At 33.0% G+C, this 22,497-nt stretch overlaps 1 protein-coding gene across 1 annotated transcript in view; it reads right to left on the reverse strand.

Moving 5' to 3' along the window:
• LOC134230193 (1-phosphatidylinositol 4,5-bisphosphate phosphodiesterase gamma-1-like) overlaps window positions 1–21,350 on the reverse strand; it is a 40,872-nt gene extending 19,522 nt beyond the window's left edge. Inside the window, exons 1-16 of the mRNA XM_062711963.1 lie at window positions 20,971–21,350; window positions 18,145–18,294; window positions 13,230–13,323; window positions 9,719–9,800; window positions 7,486–7,560; window positions 7,056–7,105; window positions 6,769–6,817; window positions 6,474–6,575; window positions 5,613–5,728; window positions 5,214–5,299; window positions 4,956–5,076; window positions 4,575–4,660; window positions 4,303–4,385; window positions 4,125–4,185; window positions 3,938–4,008; window positions 3,692–3,802 (exon numbers count right to left, since the gene is read on the reverse strand). Coding sequence (XP_062567947.1) covers window positions 3,692–3,802; window positions 3,938–4,008; window positions 4,125–4,185; window positions 4,303–4,385; window positions 4,575–4,660; window positions 4,956–5,076; window positions 5,214–5,299; window positions 5,613–5,728; window positions 6,474–6,575; window positions 6,769–6,817; window positions 7,056–7,105; window positions 7,486–7,560; window positions 9,719–9,800; window positions 13,230–13,323; window positions 18,145–18,294; window positions 20,971–21,139 — 1,506 coding nt within the window. The 5' untranslated portion in view covers window positions 21,140–21,350. The remainder of the gene's footprint in view (window positions 1–3,691; window positions 3,803–3,937; window positions 4,009–4,124; window positions 4,186–4,302; window positions 4,386–4,574; window positions 4,661–4,955; window positions 5,077–5,213; window positions 5,300–5,612; window positions 5,729–6,473; window positions 6,576–6,768; window positions 6,818–7,055; window positions 7,106–7,485; window positions 7,561–9,718; window positions 9,801–13,229; window positions 13,324–18,144; window positions 18,295–20,970) is intronic.
• Between the last annotated feature and the right edge of the window lie 1,147 nt (window positions 21,351–22,497).

Genomic DNA, 22,497 nt, shown 5'->3' on the forward strand with positions numbered 1-22,497 from the left:
TTAATCCAAATCAAAAACCAATGCACTATTCTATGTATCTTAGTGTAGTCTACTTGTGTGCCAAGTTATATTGAAATCAGACCAAAACTGTAGAAGGAGTAGCGTTTTAAAGGAATTTCACAGAAAATTCTATTTTTAGTAACCATGGCAACACCGTTCATCGAAATCAAAAACAGATGCACTATTCTATGTATCTTAGTGTAGTCTACTTGTGTGCCAAGTTATATTGAAATCAGACCAAAACTGTAGAAGGAGTAGCGTTTCAAAGGAATTTCACAGAAAATTTTATTTTTAGTAACCATGGCAACACCGTTCATCGAAATTTAAAACCAATGCACTATTCTATGTATCTTAGTGTAGTCTACTTGTGTGCCAAGTTATATTGAAATCAGACCAAAACTGTAAAAGGAGTAGAATTTAAAGGAATTTCACAGAAAATTCTATTTTCAGTAACCATGGCAACACCGTTCATCGAAATCAAAAAACGATGCACTATTCTATGTATCTTAGTGTAGTCTACTTGTGTGCCAAGTTATATTGAAATCAGACCAAAACTGTAGAAGGAGTAGCGTTTTAAAGGAATTTCACAGAAAATTCTATTTTTAGTAACCATGGCAACACCGTTCATCGAAATTTAAAACCGATGCACTATTCTATGTATCTTAGTGTAGTCTACTTGTGTGCCAAGTTATACTGAAATCAGACCAAAACTGTAGAAGGAGTAGAATTTAAAGGAATTTCACAGAAAATTTTATTTTTAATTAACCATGGCAACACCGTTCATCGAAATCAAAAACCGATCCACTATTCTATGTATCTTAGTGTAGTCTACTTTCGTGCCAGACCAAAACTGTAGAAGGAGTAGCGGTTTTAAGGAATTTCACAGAAAATTCTATTTTTAGTAACCATGGCAACACCGTTCATCGAAATTTAAATCCGATGCACTATTTTATGTACTGGTTCTTCATTGCTGTGTAGAAATCTACAAATTAGTGTTTTTAATTATGGAAATTGTGAAAAAATGAGTATTCATATTATTGGCTATTGAAACAGAAACATTTTTTTTCCCTTAATTAAAAACTGTAGAAGTATAAAATATACATTTTTAAAAACATAACATTGTACCTTAATGTAAGCGGATGTTCTGTAAGAGACACTGTAGCGTTTTAAAGGAATTTCACAGAAAATTCTATTTTTAGCAGATATACCATGGCTAACATCGTTCATCGAAATCAAAAACCGTACATGCACTATTTGTATGTATCTTAGTGTAGTCTACTTAGTCGTGCCAAGTTATATTGAAATCTAGACACAAAATTGTAGGAGGAGTAGCTTTTATTTGAAAAATTGAAAATTTACAGCTTCATATTTTAGCGGCTTAGGCACAAACATTAATGACATTAATTAGCTGCAATAATGGACGCCGGACGCATTACTATCGCATAAGCTCTTCTGGTCTCTGACCAGTAGAGCTAAAAATCATGTTCCTCCACTTCCGTACTACTTTTTAGACGTTGACAGAGGTATAAGTGGAATGATAACTCTGTAGTGTAGAAGAGTCAGTGAAATATTCCCTTTGGTGAATATAAAAGTTAAACCTGCTCATCTCAGGTTAATTGTTTGGGTTACATGTAGAAATACGGCTTGAAAAATATAGCGATCTATCGATGATAATATTTACAATCGATTGTCGCCAATCTGGGCCTTTAAACGACGATTTTTCGATAGTCGGCGACTATCATAACAACACTAAAAGAATGTCTAAAGACAGACTTAGTTTCCTTTTTCTAGAGCTCAATAAACCTTAGATCCAGATGGTAAGATTTCACAATTTTGATAAAGGAATTATAGTTTACATTCTCAAAAATGTACACTGTACATCCATTTTCTCTGCTTATCATGATCATTATAAGCATTTTAAAAATTCAATCGTATGAGGTATTTTTCAATATTTAATCAATTTAGCCTTAAGATTTGCTCTGAAACCAAGATTTGTGGACACAAACTTTATATTTATGGTTGAATTTGGTTGAATTATTTTGCAGAAGGAGCTAAAAATGTTTAATATTTATGAACAAAGCATAACATGATAATGCCTGATAAACAGATAGCAATAGGTCACCTGAGTAACTTGGATAATGTAACAGATAATCAGACATGTGAAACAGTGGTATATGGAAGTGTGTAAGACTGTGACACCTTGTATTACTCCCTTGGCAAAGCAAAATGTAAAGACAAATGGGTCGTATTTGCCAGTGGACAGTGGTGGAAGAAGAGTGAAATACTGTGTAATGGGTATTTTCTGAGATTTTTCAATTTTTGCATGATTTTGAAGTGTATTTAAACTTTCAGGAATTTCTTCAAAGCCTTTTAAATAATGTAGAGTTTTTTCTTTAAAAAAATGAAAGAATGAAAATATGAATGCTAGACAAGAGAGATTATTAAAATTGCAAAAATTTCAAACCACAAAAATACCTAGTAAACAGTAAAACTTAGTGACTGTTTCAGTATTTTGGACAGCTTTTACCTCTTTCACATGCCTTCATTTATTATTATCTCTCTCTCTCTCTCTCTCTCTCTCTCTCTCTCTCTCTCTCTCTCTCTCTCTCTCTCTCTCTCTTTTGTTTCTTTTTGGAAAATACCCTTTTTCTTTTTTGAATCATCCAAATATACTGAAACAGTTTCTCTATAGGTACAGATTCACAGCAAAATCAATTTACCAGTTCACCCACTGAAACACATACACAGTAGAAAGGTAAAAAAAAGTGTTATTTTAAACTGTTTTGAACAAATTTCTTTTTTTGCCAATTAAAAACTTGGAAATTGAACTGGAATCCTGATTTTAATTTTGTATAGGACAAGCCATAACACACCCAATTTCACCTTCTTATTCTCTCTCTGAAATGTTAAGATTCACAAAAAACAATTAAAACTGGATCTAAGCTGATCACTTTTTAAATGGACATCACTTCTAGCATCAATATTAGACAGACATCAAGGACAATTTTTTGTTTATGTTTGATTTTCCCAGTTCAAAAACAACCAAACAAAATTTGAATGATATTTGAAATGACTGTTTTTAAATCTCATGCAAATAAACTGACATTTTGACAGAACAAAAAAAAAAGATCCTGTAAAGAAAATTAAAAATCTGGGGGAAAAAATGATCCACAAAATTGTTTCAGAACTTCAGAAAGGTTTTCAAAAAAGATATTTATATCAAGGGTTGAGTTTACAGCACTATTCACAAGGATGAATTTCTGGTACTGTTCTTCTGTTTTGTGTCCACATAATGGGTAGACAGGAATGCCATTTGGTTCCAATATTATAAGATTTTTTTTTTCAAAATTAGATCTGAATTTTGTTCGCACTGATTATTTTTCTTCTATTTTCTCTTTTAAAAGCAATATTTGAAATTTCAACTGCTTGTGGATCTTACTAATATTCTTGACGTCTGCATAAAATTTTGCCTATGAATGAAAAACATGTTTAAGCATAAAAGTGTACCTACCAGTATATTGTTAAAAACAATGCTGTTACCAAAAAAATCAAACAAGCTTCTTTAAATTCCCATCATATTGTTCTGTCAGAGTGTTTCTTTGCAATATTCACAAAATAATGGAAATGTTCATGAACAAGTTTAGTATTAGCAATGTTGCTGTCAGAAGCGTTATCTTTCCTTTAATCGTACCTCCATTGTTGACGTATTATCTTCCTGTTCCTCCTCATCTTCGCCCTGATTGGTCTCTTTGGTCCAGTACATCTTGCTCGGGGTCAGCACAAAAAAGTGGGGATGCCATTGCTTCAAAACAAATCCATAAACAGAATAAACTATAAGCATCACAGACATCTCAGATAAAAATTTCTTCATACCATACAAACTACTATTTAGAAATTCTAAGTTCTCGGTGTAGGCACTTTAGTGATTGTGACTTACACTTTCAATTTGGTCTTCTAAATACATGACACCAGTTTTCACTGCATTTGAAACATCACCATCTCTGGTAACTATTGAGTAAAACACAAATTTAAACAAGTTATATTTATAACAGAAAATATAGAAAAAATATCCCATTATCTATCTAATGTATATTTACATGTAATTAATGAAATAAGAAAATTACCATCATCTACTCTCACTTCCACCAACTCTGCATTCCTGCCTTCACTGGGCAACTTTTTATGCTGAAAATAACATTTTACAAGAATTATATTAATTGTACATGAAGCCTACTTTAACTACCATTTTGGCTTTTTCCAGCATAGTTACATGTATGTAAATATGGCAGCAAAAGGGTTTACCTTGAGAATGACTTTTCTTTTTAGCTGTTCTGGTGAAGGTAACCTTTTGAAGTCACTATCTACAGGTTCCACCAAAAGTTCACCTATGAATGGTAAACAGTGCAGGCAGTTTGAAATACATGTAACATGCAAAACGATTGGCTTTAAAAGGACTGGTATACACTGTACTGGCTTTTCCACAGAATATTCTTATGTGATTTAGGTATCCTTAACATTTCCTCTATGATTCATTCTATTCAACTGACTCTGTGAAAGAGAATAAAGAAACTTACTTCCAAATGTGTCCCTGAAAGCCATTGCCATGTTTCTTTGCTGTCCTAAGCCACAGTGGTTTTCTAATGATAAAATCAGAGGGTAGCTAAAACATAAGACAAATGTGCTGTTAGACCACACTTGTGTAAGTTTTTTTTTTTTAATTCAAAAGATTATATCTAACACATTCACAAGATACAAGTAAAATCAGAATTTTAAATTTTGAGCTTTTTAAAAATGAAGATTTTCATTGCTATACCCGTAAATTGGTTAATATTGTAAACATATAATTTTGCAAGAAATTGTTTTAAAAGAATCTTACTGGGGATCCCATAAATTTGCCATATCCATGTTTATACAAAAATAGTTTTGTTGTATATGCAAATTAGATTTGAACTCACTCTGAAGCAACCCAGGCATGGTCTTTAATGGCACGTAAGACATCTAGAAATTTAATTTTGGAGGTAAGAGTGTGTCCATGGTAAATACTAGGATATCCATCTGGTCCGTCCCAACAGTCCACTGTATAAAGGAAAAGAAATCTGCATTAAAATTCTATCTACTATGTGCACTGATGGAAATTTTGCACATTGATAACAGTTCATAGGAGACATTTCATTTTTATCAAAAAAAATGAAGTTTTGTATAACTGTACTCACATTCAATACATCTACAACCCATTCTTAGAACTCGAACATATGCTTCTACTGAGGACTCACTGGAAATCTGGTCCCCCGTTAGATATCTGAATTAAAAGGTCACATCATACAACATACATTATCAGGGGTATTACAGTCATTTCATTCTTAATACATTAGTCTATCATTTTTAGATAAAGCTCTTTAACACTCTACACAATCTTTGACTGCTTCGATAAGACACATCAAAGATGATAACTCTCTGTTTTATTTTCGTATTTTCAAAATATTTCACATCAACAAAAAGCAGTCTCTGTCTTAGGTATTATGAAAAAAGGCTATACACCAACATAAAGCAATTTATATCTTACATATTATGCGATGAGGCTATCTACCAACATAACGCAGTTTGTATCTTACGTATTATGAGAAGAGGCTATCCAGTAGTGGGCCAGGGGATGTGTCATGTCCTGATAAACCCTATCATACTGCATGTCAAACACCTGGTTATCTTTAGAAAATAAAAAATCCTCAAACTGAAAAGACAAAAAGTTATATCATTTAATGAACATAATGGAAATATCACTCATAATTATAATTCTGAATGCCTGGATAAGTAAATTCTGTAAAAGTAAAAACTGTAATTTCTCCTAGAAGGCTTGAAGAAGCAAAATAGCTATTAAACAGTGTTTTAGCCTTTTTTTTTTTTTTTTACAACTGTACATAAAACTAATTCATTTGAAACAAAGGCAGTGCACAGTGGAGTTTCCCCTCACAAAGAGCAAATCCATAAATCAAGACAGCATTTGACATCAATCCCAATGCAAATTACATCAATTCTGTTTCATACAGGACATAACCCACAAACAAACACACACACACACATGATTGCATTACTTATCCCCTCCATTTCTATTGTGGGGGATATTAAAGAAAAAAAGAGAAATTCAAGTCAGAAGTTCAAGACAGCAAATGGGGAGACACTTGAATGTGTACAAGACTGATTCCCTGTGTAATGAAAATACTGGGGATTGGGAAAATAACTTTATGGTTTTAGTTTCACAATGCTATAATATATAATTTCTGAAAAATAAAACCCATAGTGATCAAGGATAACAAAGTATCTGTCAAAAGGTACATGTTAAAAGACATTGTGATTGGAACCCTTGCGAGAAATTATGAAATTTTAGCCTGTAACAGGGAAAAGAACTTAGAAATGTACCCTAACAGCTGCAAACAACAAAAACTAAATCAAGAGACAGAATGAATCATGATTCTGACCTCAACATCTGTGAAGTAAACATTCCCTCTGTGTCTCATGGGATCCTCCAGGAATTTTACCATTACGTTTCTTACAGTAGTGCCATTCTCTGCAAAGCATTCCTATAAATAGGAAATATGTAAAAATTATACATGTATCCCAAAATGTGAATCCTGCTTATATATGATTTCACATTTTAAGTATAAAAGAAATAAGGACTGAATTACAGACAAATTACCCTACTGAAATGCATTTTGTTTTATTTATAGATTCAAGTTTTTTATCGTAAAGATGAGATTATACAATAAATAAAACCTTTTGTTCTTCTTTTAGGAACCTTTGGAATTTATCTGGGAAGATGCACCTGAAAGATGGAATTTAATTGAAATATACTATGACAAAAATACCCATTCAAAAACTCACATTTCTACATAAATTTCAACACACTTCATATTCACTTTATCAACATAAAATAACATTTTAGTTGATATGAATTTTGGGGAACGTTTGTTCAGAGAATGAGAGGGCAGAATTAATGTAAACCATACTAAAACAATAATTACTAAGTACACGCATGTTTTATTATATTATCTATACATCACCTTTCATTGTGTTCTTCCTCACAGTAATATTCAACATAATTTGTAATAATCTGAAAATTTATAAATTATATATATATACATTAAAAAAAAGGAAGAAATTGTAACATTCTATCATCACATATTAAGTGCTTACGATCATATAAAGTATTTATGAAAAGGTGTAACAAAATAAAGGTCAGACTAATTACTCTCTTTGAATGAAACATGGATGTGAAGTTTACTTATGATTACCTTGGGACATTTTTGATTAAATTATATCACATCTAAAGAAACACACTGTTACAGAAGATATAATAGGATGAACTAGTCATATAATTCAATAGGCGAAATAGCATTTCTCATGCATTTTAATTTTTTTTTTTTTCAAATTCCATAAAGACATAAATAACAAATACATTTAAAGTGCTCAATATTTTGATATATGTCTTACCTCAGGAACATGGATAAGTTTGTGAAATAAAGCTGCAAATTCTTCATATTGAATCTCATCTTTCCGAGACACCTCCTACAAAGGTATCAAAGAAGTTGCAGTCTCAATACTCATTTCTCAAAAGATCATACATTTAATTCATGATCAATATTCAAACAGAAATGAAAATTAATTATCTATTCAACAGAATCAATTATCCATTTAAAATTCGTCCAAGGTCAAATGTCAAAGCCAGGTTAACTTAGCTAAAGTGATGGAAATAATCCCCCTCCCCCTATTCCCCCTGTTTCTTTATGTGTAGGAAGATGAAGTATTAATTCATAAAGGATCAATCTATAATCTCAAGGTCAGATGTCACTGTACATTATAAGTTTTAACTTAAGCACAGAAGAGACTTTATCCTGATTTACATCTGACTGAAGGTTAGAAAACGATGATCTAACAAGAGGCCCATGGGCCACATCGCTCACCTGAGAAGCGTTGACCATTCTGTTCTTTACCAGATTTCCCCCTTGTTATACATAATGCATCCCCACCCTACCCCACTGATCATAATTTAGACATTTTGAAATCTACACTACCCCATGATCCTTCCATGGGCACATAAGCTTTTTTGGCCCAGTGGTTCCTGAGAAGAAGATTTTCAAAGATTTTTCCTATATATTTCTATGTAAAACTTTGATTCCCTAAAATTCCTACAATTTAGAATTTACACTACCCCAGAATGCTTCCACATAAGCTTCACTTTTTCATGCCCAGTGGTTTTTGAGAAGAAGATTTTCAAAGATTTTTCCTATAAATTTCTATCTAAAACTTTGATTCCCCATTGTGGCCCCGCCCTTCCCCTGGGGGTCATTATTTGAACAATTTAGAATCTACATTATACCAGGATGCTTCCACATAAGTTTCAGCTTTTCTGGCCCAGTGGTTCTTGAGAAGAAGATTTTCAAAGATTTTTCCTATATATTTCTATGTAAAACTTTGATACCCCATTGTGGCCCCACCCTTCCCCCGGGGGTCATGATTTGAACAATTTAGAATCTACACTAAACCAGGATGCTTCCACATAAGTTTCAGCTTTTCTTGCCCAGTGGTTCTTGAGAAGAAGATTTTCAAAGATTTTTCCTATATATTTCTATCTAAAACTTTGATTCCCCATTGTGGCCCCGCCCTTCCCCCGGGTGTCATGATTTGAACAATTTAGAATCTACACTACCCCAAGATGCTTCCACATAAGATTCAGCTTTACTGGCCCAGTGGTTCTTGAGAAGAAGATTTTTTAATGACCCAACCCTATTTTTGCCTTTTCTTGATTATCTCCCCTTGCGAGGGGATATGTCCCTTCATTTTAACAATTTAAATTCCCCTTCACCCAAGGATGCTTTGTACCAAGTTTGGTCAAAATTGGCCCAGTGGTTCTTGAGAAGAAGTCGAAAATGTGAAAAGTTTACAGACGGACAGACAGACGGACGGACGGACAGCTAGACGGACGACGGACAAAATGTGATCAGAAAAGCTCACTTGAGCCTTCGGCTCAGGTGAGCTAAAAACTTCATCCACAAGGATGACAACAAATTACAAGGTCAAAGGTTAAGGACAGAGTCAATGTCAATGTCAAAATGTCACGTAAGAAAAAATTATTCTGATATGCTTCAAAGGTAAAACATTAAAACATAAATGGTAAAACATAAGTGACTTTCAGTATTATTCAAATATGTGAAGATCAAAGGTCCAAGCCAAAGCCAACATTGCAATGGTGGTACATGTATTTATTAAAAACATTTCTCCCTGATTGTCTATAAGTGAAGCTAGGAGATTTTAACCTGAGTCACAGGGCTAAGCCTAAGAGCATAACAAAATTCTTCATGCCAATTAATGCTCTGACAGACTTTGTAAATCTGATATCCGATTCTGATCTCTAATTTGGCTAATAACTGTACAGCTCTCTTTTGATTAGGCTACATTTACTAATTTTTCCTATTTAAGAGATGACAAGCTGCATCTGAAGCAAGAATGTTCTTTCCCTTGACCAAAAATCTATATTCCAGGGGCAGCTTAGTATCTGTAAAGCATTTTGATAACTTTTTAACAAATCAATCCACTCCTAGTCATTTATCAACTATCTTGAAAAAATATAATTTAAAAGAGCATTTTAAAGTTTTGCTTTTTCAAAAAAATCTAAGTGTCCACCGTATATAAGCCATGATTACAATAACATGTACACATGACTTACCTGAAATTTATCTCGTAACTTATTGGTGGATATTTTGAGGTTTATTCTTGGCATCCAAGCCTTCATATTTTTCAATGTAACCCTGAAAGTATAAATGCATAATCAGTGAATTTACAGAGGATATTCAATGTTTTGTAGTTGAATATGGAATTTATTTCACAAGTGGGACAGGATTTTTTTTATACATGTATTTTCACGAGTGTGAACTACAAAACATTGAATTTTCTGTTTATTACATTTAAAAAAATTCTTTGATTTTTCTTTTGCCTGTCGTTTTGTAATACAGTCATAGGCTACATGATGATATAGTTGAGCGGTTAAGACGTCAAAGCTAAGTGCTGTAAAAACATTGTAAACATGGATTTAGTAACATATTTTGGTAATTTTGGCTGTTTTATTCTCTGTCAGAATGGTTTATATACTTCTATTTATCTTACATCAGGTCAAGGAAGATTTTTTAACTACACTCTCCATTATGGGAAGGAAAATCGAGAGTTTTCCCGCACTTCTGATATTCGTCACACTGTGACAGGATATCATTTTGATATCCTTTCACACTGTGACAAGATTTCATTTTTATTCAATGAATAAATTACAGTATTTCACTGGTAAAAATGTAATAAACATAAATATTAGAATAACATTGTTTGTTCTAGATAAAGCAGTATGAATTGCAAATATTTCCTTTAGAAAATAGGAAATGTTCATTAAACATGCTATTTTTTGCACCTGATGTTGACATTGACATTTTTTACATTTATAATATTCTTAAGGAATCACTCTCTAGCTAATAGAGTATGCCAGGGCATTAAAAATAGTTGGAAATTGAGATAATTTGCAAAGGAAAAAGCCGTTATGCATTAATTATCCCACATTTCCAACTATCATTTATGTCTCTGACATACTCTACTAACTAGACAGTGATTCCTTGTATTTCCATTTCATGGTAAATTAAAATGTAAATTTAGATTTAAAACATAGGTAATCAAAGATTACAAAGCTCACCTCGACGAATGTTATCAGTTTAAGTAATGCAGATCTCACACATACTTTTTTAATAGTTAGTATTTATCCTGACAATAATAATCGTGCAAGTTCTGTTTCAATAGATCTTAAAGTTCATTGGGGATTGACCTGTTCCAAAAACTTGAACATGGTCACTCATTTGGAAAATGTAGATCAGATCCAGCATCCGAAGCAAGTCTTGATTCTCCATCCTCAGATGCATCATCTATGCAAGTTTGGTCCGGGTAGGGCTTATAGTTTCTTGGGAGTCACTCATTTGGAACATGTAGGTCAGATCCAGCATCCGAAGCAAATCAGATAGTGTCCATCCTTAGATGCATCATCCATGCAAGTTTGGTCCAGATAGAGCTTATGTTTCTTGGGAATAACCTGGTCACTCATCTGGAAAATGTAGGTCAGATCCAGCCTTAGAAGCAAGTCTGATAGTGTCCATCCTTAGATGCAAAATATAGTTTGGCCCAAGTAAATATACTTGAGCAAAATAGTTTATATACTAAAACTTGGAAATTGTAGGTCAGATCCAGAATCTGAAGCAAGTCTGATAGTGTCCATCCCTAGATGCATCATCCATGCAAGTTTGATTTGGGTAGGGCTGATAGTTACTTGAGAAAAGACCTGCATCAAAAACTTTATTTAACCTGGTTGCTCATTTGGAAAATGTAGGTCAGATCAAGCATCTGAAGCAAACTTGGTAGTGTTCATCCTTAGATTCATCATCCATGCAAGTTTGGTCCAGGTAGGGCTTATAGTTACCTGGAATGGACCTTCTCCAAAAACATTAACCTGGTCACTCATCTGGAAAATGGAGGTCAGATCCAGCACCTGAAGCAAGTCTGGTAGTGTTCATCCCTAGATGCATCATCCATGCAAGTTTGGTCTGGGTAAGGCTTATAGTTACTTGGGAATGGACCTGCTCCTAAAACTTTAACCTGATCACTCATCCGGAAAATGTAGGTCAGATCCAGCATCCGAAGCAAGTCTGATAGTGTCCATCCCTATATGCATCATCCATGCAAGTTTGGTCCAGGTAGGGCTTATAGTAACTTGGGAATGGACTTGCTCCTAAAACTTTAACCTGGGACGCCGACATCAACGCCAACGCCGGGGGTATGGCATAAGCTCATCTCGACTTCGTCGAGGTGAGATAAAAATTTAGACTAATAGATTTAAATTAAACATGTCAATTTCAATTGTCCCCGCCCACTGACGTCAAACACAAAGACAGTGGCATGAGATTTACATGCATATTTGGCCCCTTGGCGTCAGACACAAAGACAGACACACAAGATTTACAAGCACATAAGGCCTCCTCAGCTCCTGACATATCATTTGACGAAATTTACATGCCAGTAGAATGTACAAGAAATCAAATAAACTAACTTTGAAAGAATTATCACAGAGAAAACATATTTCACACCGTCACCATGGGTTACATTCCAATACCCTATATAATTCAAGTACCATCCCAAATTCATATCATGAATTAGGACCAATGTGCAAAAAGTATATCAACCCAAAAAATATATTTTTACTACATAAATATACATGCAAAATAGTTTACCGGGGTATATACTAAAACTTGGTGACTTGATTAGTTTTAAAATTTGACCCTTGGGCTGCAAAGGGGCCTCTTAGTCTGACATGACATATGTCATGTATTTTGGTACGTTAAAATAATATTGATTTTTACTTTGCAAAACAATAGGAAATAGATTCAACAATAATGTATGTACATGTAGTGTTCTCAAACTGAAATTCTCTATATCACAGTAGGTTTTGTTATATTACAGCAGCTTCTAAAATGCTGCACTAACTGTTTATCACAACAATTATTTTTTATCTGCAGTTCCTTCCCTTCAACAGAGCAGACAGCTTAAATGAGACACATATTTATCACTGCTTAGTGTGAACAATGCCCCATAGTTTCAAGTGCCCCCACTTTAATATCAGTGTACCTCATGACTTCTGCAGAAGCTATGTTACTCAATAGGAGGATTTCAAACGCAGTTCAGACCATGTCTAATCTTTCCACAAACACTTCAAATAAAGCAAAATCCTTAACAAATACATATATATTATGATATATGTGTTTCATGTAAAATCGTGCCATCTAAAAAAGATTTCAAAAATTTTATATTTTACAAAACTTGAGAAAAAAAAATTATATACTGTAAATCACTTTTTATTCGCGAGAACTTTATTTTCTCGTAATTACTTGAGACAGTGTGCTCGCGAAAAACAAATTATTGCGTATAATAGTATTCCTTAAGATTATATAGAGCAATAACCACAATTCGTGAAAATTTTGTCTCCCTAATCAAGAGTCAATGACTACAAAAGGTGTCGAGAAAAAAAATTAAAATAGTAAAATTTCACTTTTCACCTCATTATCAAAATTATAAAATATTTTGGAAATTATTCTGAGCCATTTATTGAAATAAATTTTAAAATGTTAAACAGGTCTTAAGGAACTGAATTAGTGAACCTCTCCAGCTGTAACTGGTATGGAGCCTCTTTGGCAGATTTCTCTAACTTCTGTAGTCCCAGCTTCCACGTCTGAAACTCGTCAGCATTAGTGGCTGAAAAATAAATCCATACATTGAGAATCTGTTGTAAATTTATCAAAAGAAATGGGACTTTTGGGGGAATTGTTTTTTTTTTTTTTTTTTTTTTTTTTAAAAAAAACTGGATGTTTTATTATAGCTGACAGAATTTTCATCAACAAACTTCTCTTCCAGACAGTGTCAGTTCAAAACGTTCCTAAAATAAAAGTACAGTCAAACTTCGTTATCTCGAACATGATAGGGCCGAGAAAAAAACTTCAAGATATCCGAAGATTCAAGTGTAAAATACTTATAGAATATGTGGTTGGGACTTCCACTTCACTTCGACATATCCATGGTATTCAAGATATTGGAGTTTGAGATACCGAAGTTCAACTGTAACAAGATCATTGCTTCTCTTTTCTACTGAGTAAGATATAATTTCCCATTAACTAAGCTAAATTTGTAATAAGTTTCCCTCTCTTCAGTAGCACAGCTGACTCCTTCACTGTTACTGCTATAATGATGTTTTATATTATTGTTCATCCACTTACTAAGTATTACTTTGAAAAACAGTCAATATGGAGATTTATCAACCTCTTGCATTTTTATATACACTGTAAATGTACATGCAAATTTCAATTGACAATATAATCATATTAAGATATTAATCAACTGGAAGCTTCTTAAAATACAGATATTGTAGATCTGTTTGACACATAATTAACAATGACCTAGTATATAATATCTGTAGCATACATAAATTTTACAGAAATCTGAATGCAATTTGGACTTTAGCACAGAAAAACTCTATTATAAGAAACTTCCTTCTAAGTTTTAACAGAGAATATTTATATGAATCCCAGGCCCAGGGACCTTGCATTATTTATTAAGTTTTTAGTGCAGCTTGTGAGTTATAGGGAAGCAGAATTTGAAGTCCTAGTGACTTCCTTATAACTGTTACTGTATAATCTTCAGTATGACAGACTATAATATCCTCTTGTAGAATATATATATGCTATTGCACTTATATCTGGGTCAAATAATGTTCTTTATTTTATCTTTTGATTAAAGTATTATTATAAGGAATGAAGTGGCAATAGCATTAAAAGAATACTATTTCAATATTTTTTAATTAAAATCAAAATAAATTCAAGAATTGGTACAGAGCACATGCATCCTGATGTACATGGCGCTTAAATTGAATAGTGAAGTCTCGCCAGGCAGAACATCATACAGACGGATATTGTAAAGATGTCAATTATTTATACAGCTTACCGAATTTATAGTATTACAAATACTTATCAGTGATGAAATCATATACTAATTAAATGTCAGAGGGTATAAATAATTATTAATTGTGACATGTACGCATGGCAGCTTCCAATGGTTATCCCCTTAAGCTTTGATTGCCTGTACACTGAAGTACGTGTAAATCAGGGTGGGTGTCCTTCTTTAAAGTCCCAGTCTATAATGTTTCAGGAAAGACCCAAACACTCAGATTATTTCACTAAACCAGCTAAATTAAAGTTGAAGGAAATGGGCCTTGTTTGAAGGTTGCATCATCTTAACAAACTTGACAGAACTTAATTGCATTCCCAATTTCCTTGTTACAAAATGGTGAGGAAAAAAAATTGTTTTGAAGCCTTAGCTTTTATCTTATTTTCTCTAATCCTAATCAACCGATCATTAGATGAGGCAGCAGTAAAACCATCACCTATCAGCTTTAATTAAAGCAGGGTAAGAAAAAAGCCAGAAAAAATGTGCCGTCTCCCTATGAGACCCACACACACTTTCTGTCCCGCACACCAGAATTTGCCAAAGCTTCCTTGATTTTCTTTCTGGGTCACAAGGTGCAGCCTTTTATCTGGCTGAACAATCCATACTGTCAACTCTGAAATCCACAAGAGATCAATAATTTTCCCAATATCTTGTTATCAATATCTTGCATTAACCAATGCATTCCCAAGCTGCTTGGTTTTAACATTTACAATTTGCCTTCCAGCCCATAAATATTGTTCAGATGGCCAAACAGGCATTTATTTCAGTTAAATTCACTTGCTTATTGGTTTTACAAACAGGACAATCATGTTTAATTAGAATACTATTATAATACATATTTTTGTCTAGAAAAATGGTATTTTGTCATTTTAATTTTATTTTTCTTTAAATCATTTATTTTTTGTAATCAGTGCTGTGATCCATGAGATATTGATTGAACACTGTGCTGGGTGATCACTGCACTTTTATTGTTTTAATATCTATAATTGTCTACAACTGCTTTATTTTGTGTGCTTAGATTATTCATTAAGAAAATAAATATATCTGCTTGTCATGGTGGTCTAGCTTCTATACCAGAGTTTTTGTTTTGTTTCTATCTATGGTTTTCATATTGTGATTCTATCTAATGTACAAAACAGCAGAGGCCATCCATTAAAATATTCCTGTTATTTTTGTTTTCATGCCTGCCTGCTGGCATATTCTAAATATTTCAGATTTTATGTTAAAATTTCAGTGTTAAAATTTGTCACAATAAACTACAGGTATTTAACTATGCAATGCATTTTAATGAGGTCACCTAATTGGTGCTGCTTATTGTTTTTTTTGGTTTTTTTTCACAGAGACTTTTCTCCTGGCATTTTCAAAAATTACATACATAAGACCATTTATATATTTCTTTCAAAGTGAAATGTCTTGCAGATAAATTTTAATAATAAAGACATTACTCATTCATTTATGGAGCCTGAGGATCCCCCTTTATAAAATTGATCAACATTTGTCTATCTTATTTATGATGACACTGTCAATACAGGCACAAACCGCACTTCACCTGTATATGATTATGATACCCAATTTCAATGTCCATGTATGTGTGTCAAGAAAGATATATTATGGAGCAAACAGAAGATCAAGGACAAAAAAGATTGTACTGAATTCAGGCCTTTTATTTACCAGTATATATTTATTCTGGAGTGTGGGTGAGAGGGGGGATTATGCATCTAATATATATTTGCCTTATTGATTAAACAGACACATTTCATTCGTAACTTCATAGCATATTCTGGATATACAGAAAACTGTGCTAATTTTCTTCCTTTTCAAGGGCAAAAAATTTAGGTCATGCAATGCTTATTTTTCCCTTTAAAACAGAAAGAAGTCACTTCTATAGTAAATAGTCCATTACTCCCTGAGGACTATGCATTCCCTGTTGCCTTTTTTATTCTTATGATTTTGAGGAATTTCACAAAGCCTTGTTTTTCAGTTTTTAAAATTTATAGCATATATTCCTGGAAAAAGATGGATTTAGCTATAAACATCTCTCTCTCTCTTGATCATTTTCATTCAACATGTGACTCTGTAACTTTTAAACATGTCCTTGTTCAAAAATATACATGTAGTCTGTTTTTCAGAAAATAGACCAATCCTATATGACTTTTGAAAACCACAGGCATTGCTAATAAGATTCACACCAAATTGTTCATCATACTTGATAGAACTTTTTCAAAAAGTGGCAAATATAACAATTCATCAAGCAATCTGAAATTCCTTGGCCTTTCCAGTAAGCTCATAATTTCCAAGAATTATACCACACAAGCCAAGCTGCATGTATGTAAATAATATACTTGGAACTATTTAATTATGCTGCAGTAAAACGATGAACCCAATCCCTATTCCTCCCCCGCTAATCGGTGTACAGTAAATGTCAGCTATATCCCAAAACACATAGGAGGCCTTTGTCAATTTCCTATGCAATTATTCACATCAGCAAGGTTAGATAGATATCTCATCTCCTTGACTTTTCTGAATTGTTAAAGCAGGAAAAAATTTTCTAGCCTGGAAGTTGAAAATATCAAAACCAGAAGAAAGTGAAGCAAAAGGCTAATGAGACACAATGCTCACCTGAGTAAAAAGTCGAAAATTTTTTAAGTTAAATTTTAATTTTAAAAAGTTTTCAACTAGCTCTTTAATTAAAAGAAAGATTTTTATCCACTGCCCTATCTTAGCCCCATCATAATCATTAGGGATCATAATGTAAGCATAAGAAACTAGACTCCACAGCATGAGATTGATGTACTGTTCTCGGAAAATAAATAAAGCTTTTTTCCTGTATACATGCAATATGTGTAATTTGATCCAATTTAATGTCCAGGGGTCAAAAAAAATATATCACAGAATTTGCTGCTGCTAAAAAATCATTAAATTTCACCTTTTCTACTCCTGTGGTTCTTGAAATTTTGAAATCACACTCTCCTTGCCTTACCTTGATTTTCTCCCCTTGAATGTTGGTATTCTTTATGTACAATTCTGATTCCCTATTGTGGCCCAAACCTACAGTGGGGTGGGGGAAGGAGGATCTGAATCATTCTAGAAATTGGTCTATCTCAACAAACTTTCAAGTAATTTTTACTGATTCACTGGTGAGTGTTTTAATGATCAGATACACTTTGTAAAGCTTTGCCTATCTATATTATCTCCCCTTAGACGAAAACTTGACCCTTCATTTGAACCATTAAAGATCTATACAAAACAGGGCTTTTTTGTCATCCTTGATTCAATTTTGGCCCAGTCCTTATCATGAAGATGACACCTAGGGCCACTACAGTGGAAATGCAGTCATTTACTGTATAAATTTACTTTCTCTGCATATGAGCGATTTTTGCTAGGTATACGGTTAGTTATTTACTGCTTAAATTTGTCATAGTGTATTTAAAGTTCATTGAAATATAATGCGATTCTAAGAAACCCATATTATGTTATTTTCTTTTTGCGGATTGCAGATTAAACAGAAATAGTGATTTTAAAATTATGACCCTGTAGAAAAAAGCATGAAAAGTTCTTCAAGAAGATAAAACTTACCAACAACAGATAATGTCTTGAGTTTGAAGTCGTTTCCGTAGAAAATGACAAAACAGAGAGAAGGGTCATGTCTCCGCGCTTCTTCTGGCCACCGGTCAAAATCTTTACTGTTTCTGCCATCTCTTACTTCACGAACTTCTCTGAGGTTCACTGAAATGTACACATGGTAAAAAGTCAATAATCAATCTCAAAGTTTATGCATTTTGACAAGCATTCATTGCTGCACTTAGAAATCTCAATGAAAATGTCATTATTGTACCAAGTAACATTAAAAGTAAAGTGATGTTAGAATTCATTCTGTTTCACAAAATATGAGGGTGGCCTCCATATATATACAGCTTGTTTTTTGCTTCATTAATAACAGCAGACACTTTTAATAATGTACTAGGACTTACACTACTGTGCAAAGGTTCATCATAGTGAGTTAAAATATTATCTATATAGCCATGTCCAGTTGCTGGACTGAACTTTCTCAGAATACCATAACAATTTCAATTTCCTTCAGTTTTCTCTTCTTTTGAGACATAAAAGGCACCCCCTCCCCTACCACACACACAAGAGAGATCAATTGGGGATGTTCACTCCTCCTAGGCACCTGATCCCAGCTCTGGAATTTCCAGGGAGTCTGTGTTTTATGCTCTTTTCACATTTTTGTATTGTTTGTAGATTTTTATTTAGATCATGCAATCACTGTTTATTATTTTCACCTTTAACAGTATCTTTCTCACCAAAGTGCATTGATTACATTTTTTAAAATAAGTCTTTTTTTCATAATCTCTGAGCTTGTCCAATTTCTTTTCTATAGGTATAAATGTCGACCATGGCCACTTTATTTGAGCATTCAAGCATCTTCATCAAAACAAAGTAGACTGAAATATGATTCAGCTCGGCACACAGTGTGACAACTCTTTAAAATTAGATAAACTTTAAAATGAACCTTTTCTTCCTAAAGTAAACATGGGGTAATACAACCCCATTTTACCATGGTTTCTTACATATATAAAGAATTTTAAAGTAACTATATTATGAGTAAATAAGAAGGCTTGAGAATTCTAAAATCCGGTAATTGAACTATGCAGAGATATGACTTTATTTGTTTATATGTAAACATGAATCCACATGCTGCATACCAGCATAAAACATCTATTAACTCAATTACTTGGATGTAAAATCGGGGCCCTAAATTGAGACAGAAAATGTGTGCCAGTGTAGAGTATATACACCAAAGGGAAAAAATATCATCAAGTGAAATATAAAACACTTGTAAACATTTTATCAATTCTGCAATACAAAAATTTGTTTTCTTAAATAATAAAACCGCATTACAGGACGCTATGAAACTTAAATATTCACTTGTGAAATTTTCAAAAGCAATAATTTTTTTACATACATGTACTTCATCGCTTAAGGTATTTACATATGATGGATGTTAAATATATTTAAGTGTGCAACAGAAAACATTGAAGGTTCAAGATGCAAGGCTAAGATTACATACAAGGTCAAAATCTGGAGACTTGGGATGTGCATTCATGTACAGGATTATCTAACTTACAAATGTACTTTCACTATGTTCAAGGAAATGTGCTAAATGCAGTAGACATATCTAGAATGTTAGGTCAACATTACAGTTATCAAACTGCAAACTTCATGTTTTTATTTTGAGGGAAAAACTGAACACAAAATATGGGTTAGACAAAGATCGAACCACTGACAGACTGACCGAAATCATACACGGACACTATATATATATACATTTAAATCTACACCCACTTAATATGCACTGTTGGCACTATATATATTATATAAATCTATACCTCTCCCACCACAACCCCCCCTCTTTATTTTTAGACTAACAATATACATGTTAAATAATATTAACTACAGAACTGTAACTCTCTGCTTGAGAAAATTCGGACAGATAAAGCAGAGAGCTTAACAGTTCTAAATAAAAAATTCTTCAAATGTCACCAGCATGGTGTAAGTGGTTAGAGTGTCTGCTCTAAAGTCACAGAGTAAGGAGCTGATCTTTATGTATTGGGTTCGAATCCACTATGGGATGTGGAGACCCGTCCTTTGGATGAGACCGTATATAATTACAGAGGTCCCGTATTGCTGTAAGTGTTGGCACAAAAAATCCCTTACTGCTCAATGGCCCTGAGTGCCGAGTATAGGTATAAATTCTTTTCAACCCTACACTGGGAAGTGATGGCATGAATGAAAAATTCCTGAGATTGGCATTAAACAACAACAACAACAAAATCACACATAAGTTGACAATTTTGCTGCAGAGTAAAAAAAAAGTTACCATAATATTCTATGGCTTACAGTACCTATGCTGAAAGGGTTTTCTTTTGAATTTGAAAATTAGCTGCCTTAATTAACCTTCACATGTGTGTATCTAATAGAAACGGCCTTTTCCTCTGATAATGTGTCACCTTTGGCTTAGTCAAAAAGAGCAGGTGATTTTGGGGATCAAGTACCACCTGCCATGGGATTCGTATTTCATATGTACTTATAGATGTAAGCTTTTCCTAAAAAATTATCTGTTTTTATTCATTTCCATACAATGGCATTAACTTGTCAGGGCTAAAAATGCTGGTTAAATAGTTAACATATTTAACTGATGACTCAAAATATCACAGTGACAAGTGCATGTGACAAACTGTTACTATTTTAAATTTCAGCAGCCTCTGCTTCTGTTTCACTCAAAATAAAATTCTATATTACAGTTTTACAACAGTTTTCTTTTATAATATAGGCCTACAAAATAAGGATTGGTTTGACACAGCATGGTCAATCCGTAATATAGCAATGAACTGTACTCACGCGTTCCGTCGGGTTTGCTTCCCATCGCTCGGATCCAGACCAGCTGTCTAGTTTCCAGTTTCACTTGCAGCGTTTTCTTTTCTGGTCTCTTTTTGGAGAAAAAGATGGTGACCACCAGCCCCCTTTCGAGGCAGCGATAGATTTCCACTTCATTCATCGTTGTGGCCATCTTTCGCTTTTGTTATTTTTACTGTAGATTTTCAAGTCAGTCAGGCCGCATGATAAATAAATCTATTTTGACACCAATGTTTTCTTATCTACAGTTTTACACGGTCTTCGTTAAAGTTACATAGCAAGAAGGAAGTTGATTAATCCACCATAATTGTCAGGTTCTACCCTTTCATGCTTCGTCCATGTTGACGAACAATAATCTTCCGGGAAACCGATCTTATGCTAAGGGCAGTAACTCGAGTGCACACACGCGTTCGGAACACCTTTGTGTGCAACCTTTCTATACATTTTTTAAAAATAACTTTTCCCCAAGAAATTAAAAATAATGCTGAATTTAATAAATTCATGTTATGAAAAATTCTATACTAACAAATAGATCAAAAATTCTATTATTATTATTATTTTTTTTAATTTAAATTAAAAAAAAACAAAACATTTTTCTGCTATAGTGCCTAGTGAATATCTGAACATCCAAATAAATATGATGCATTCTACATTTTTTCCCCAGATGTTTGAGACTTCTTTTTCTCTCTTCTCATTTAATTCGTTAGTGTAAATGTACCAGGACACTAAATAATCAGGCTCTTCAGGATAAAATCTTCATGTTGATTTTTTCTCTCTCAAATTAAATTTCAACATTCCAATGAACTTAAGAACTGGACTTTATTTTTAAAGAACCCTGCACAAATTGATTTTTAAAAAAAATTTAAAACACACTTGTACAAAAATAAATGAAAATTAATTATACACAAATAAAAAAAAAACTTTTGGATTATTTAATTTCATTTATTATCTTTTTTTTTTGGCGCACTACATCACTGAATAGTTGAACATCCAAACATTTGTAATAAGACTTTTTTTGTACAAGTCATCACCTTTAAAATTCAAGTCAATATTTTGTGAAAATGGACACATGTATCGGTATTTAAAACAAACAATTCATAGTCATTAAACTAAAGGATTATAGTATATGAGCTTACTTTAGCATGACATTGCTTCAATTTTGTTGCAATCCTTTGCTTATTAATTCATGCAATAGATAAATGTTGGAATACAATAATACACATGTATAGTACATTTAACACAAATCATACTGAGAGCACAAGTTCATTTATACTGTGATACCCTATTTAAATATATCCACTGAAATTTAGTATACTAAAATCAATACACACAATGTCAGTCTGTGTTTCACTTTGAAGTAAAATAAAAAAAAAATGGGCTCTCCAACTAGATAATGATATTGAAAAATCAAGATACTTACTTATATTACCTCTAGGGTTCTTTTTTTAAAGTTTATAAGAACAATTTGTAGTGCATTACTACAAGTATACATAATACAAACAATTATAAATT

Source organism: Saccostrea cucullata, unplaced genomic scaffold (genome assembly GCF_032062105.1).
Source record: "Saccostrea cucullata isolate Sc308-1 unplaced genomic scaffold, CSIRO_AGI_Scuc_v1 ctg1341, whole genome shotgun sequence".
NCBI lineage: Eukaryota > Metazoa > Mollusca > Bivalvia > Ostreida > Ostreidae > Saccostrea > Saccostrea cuccullata.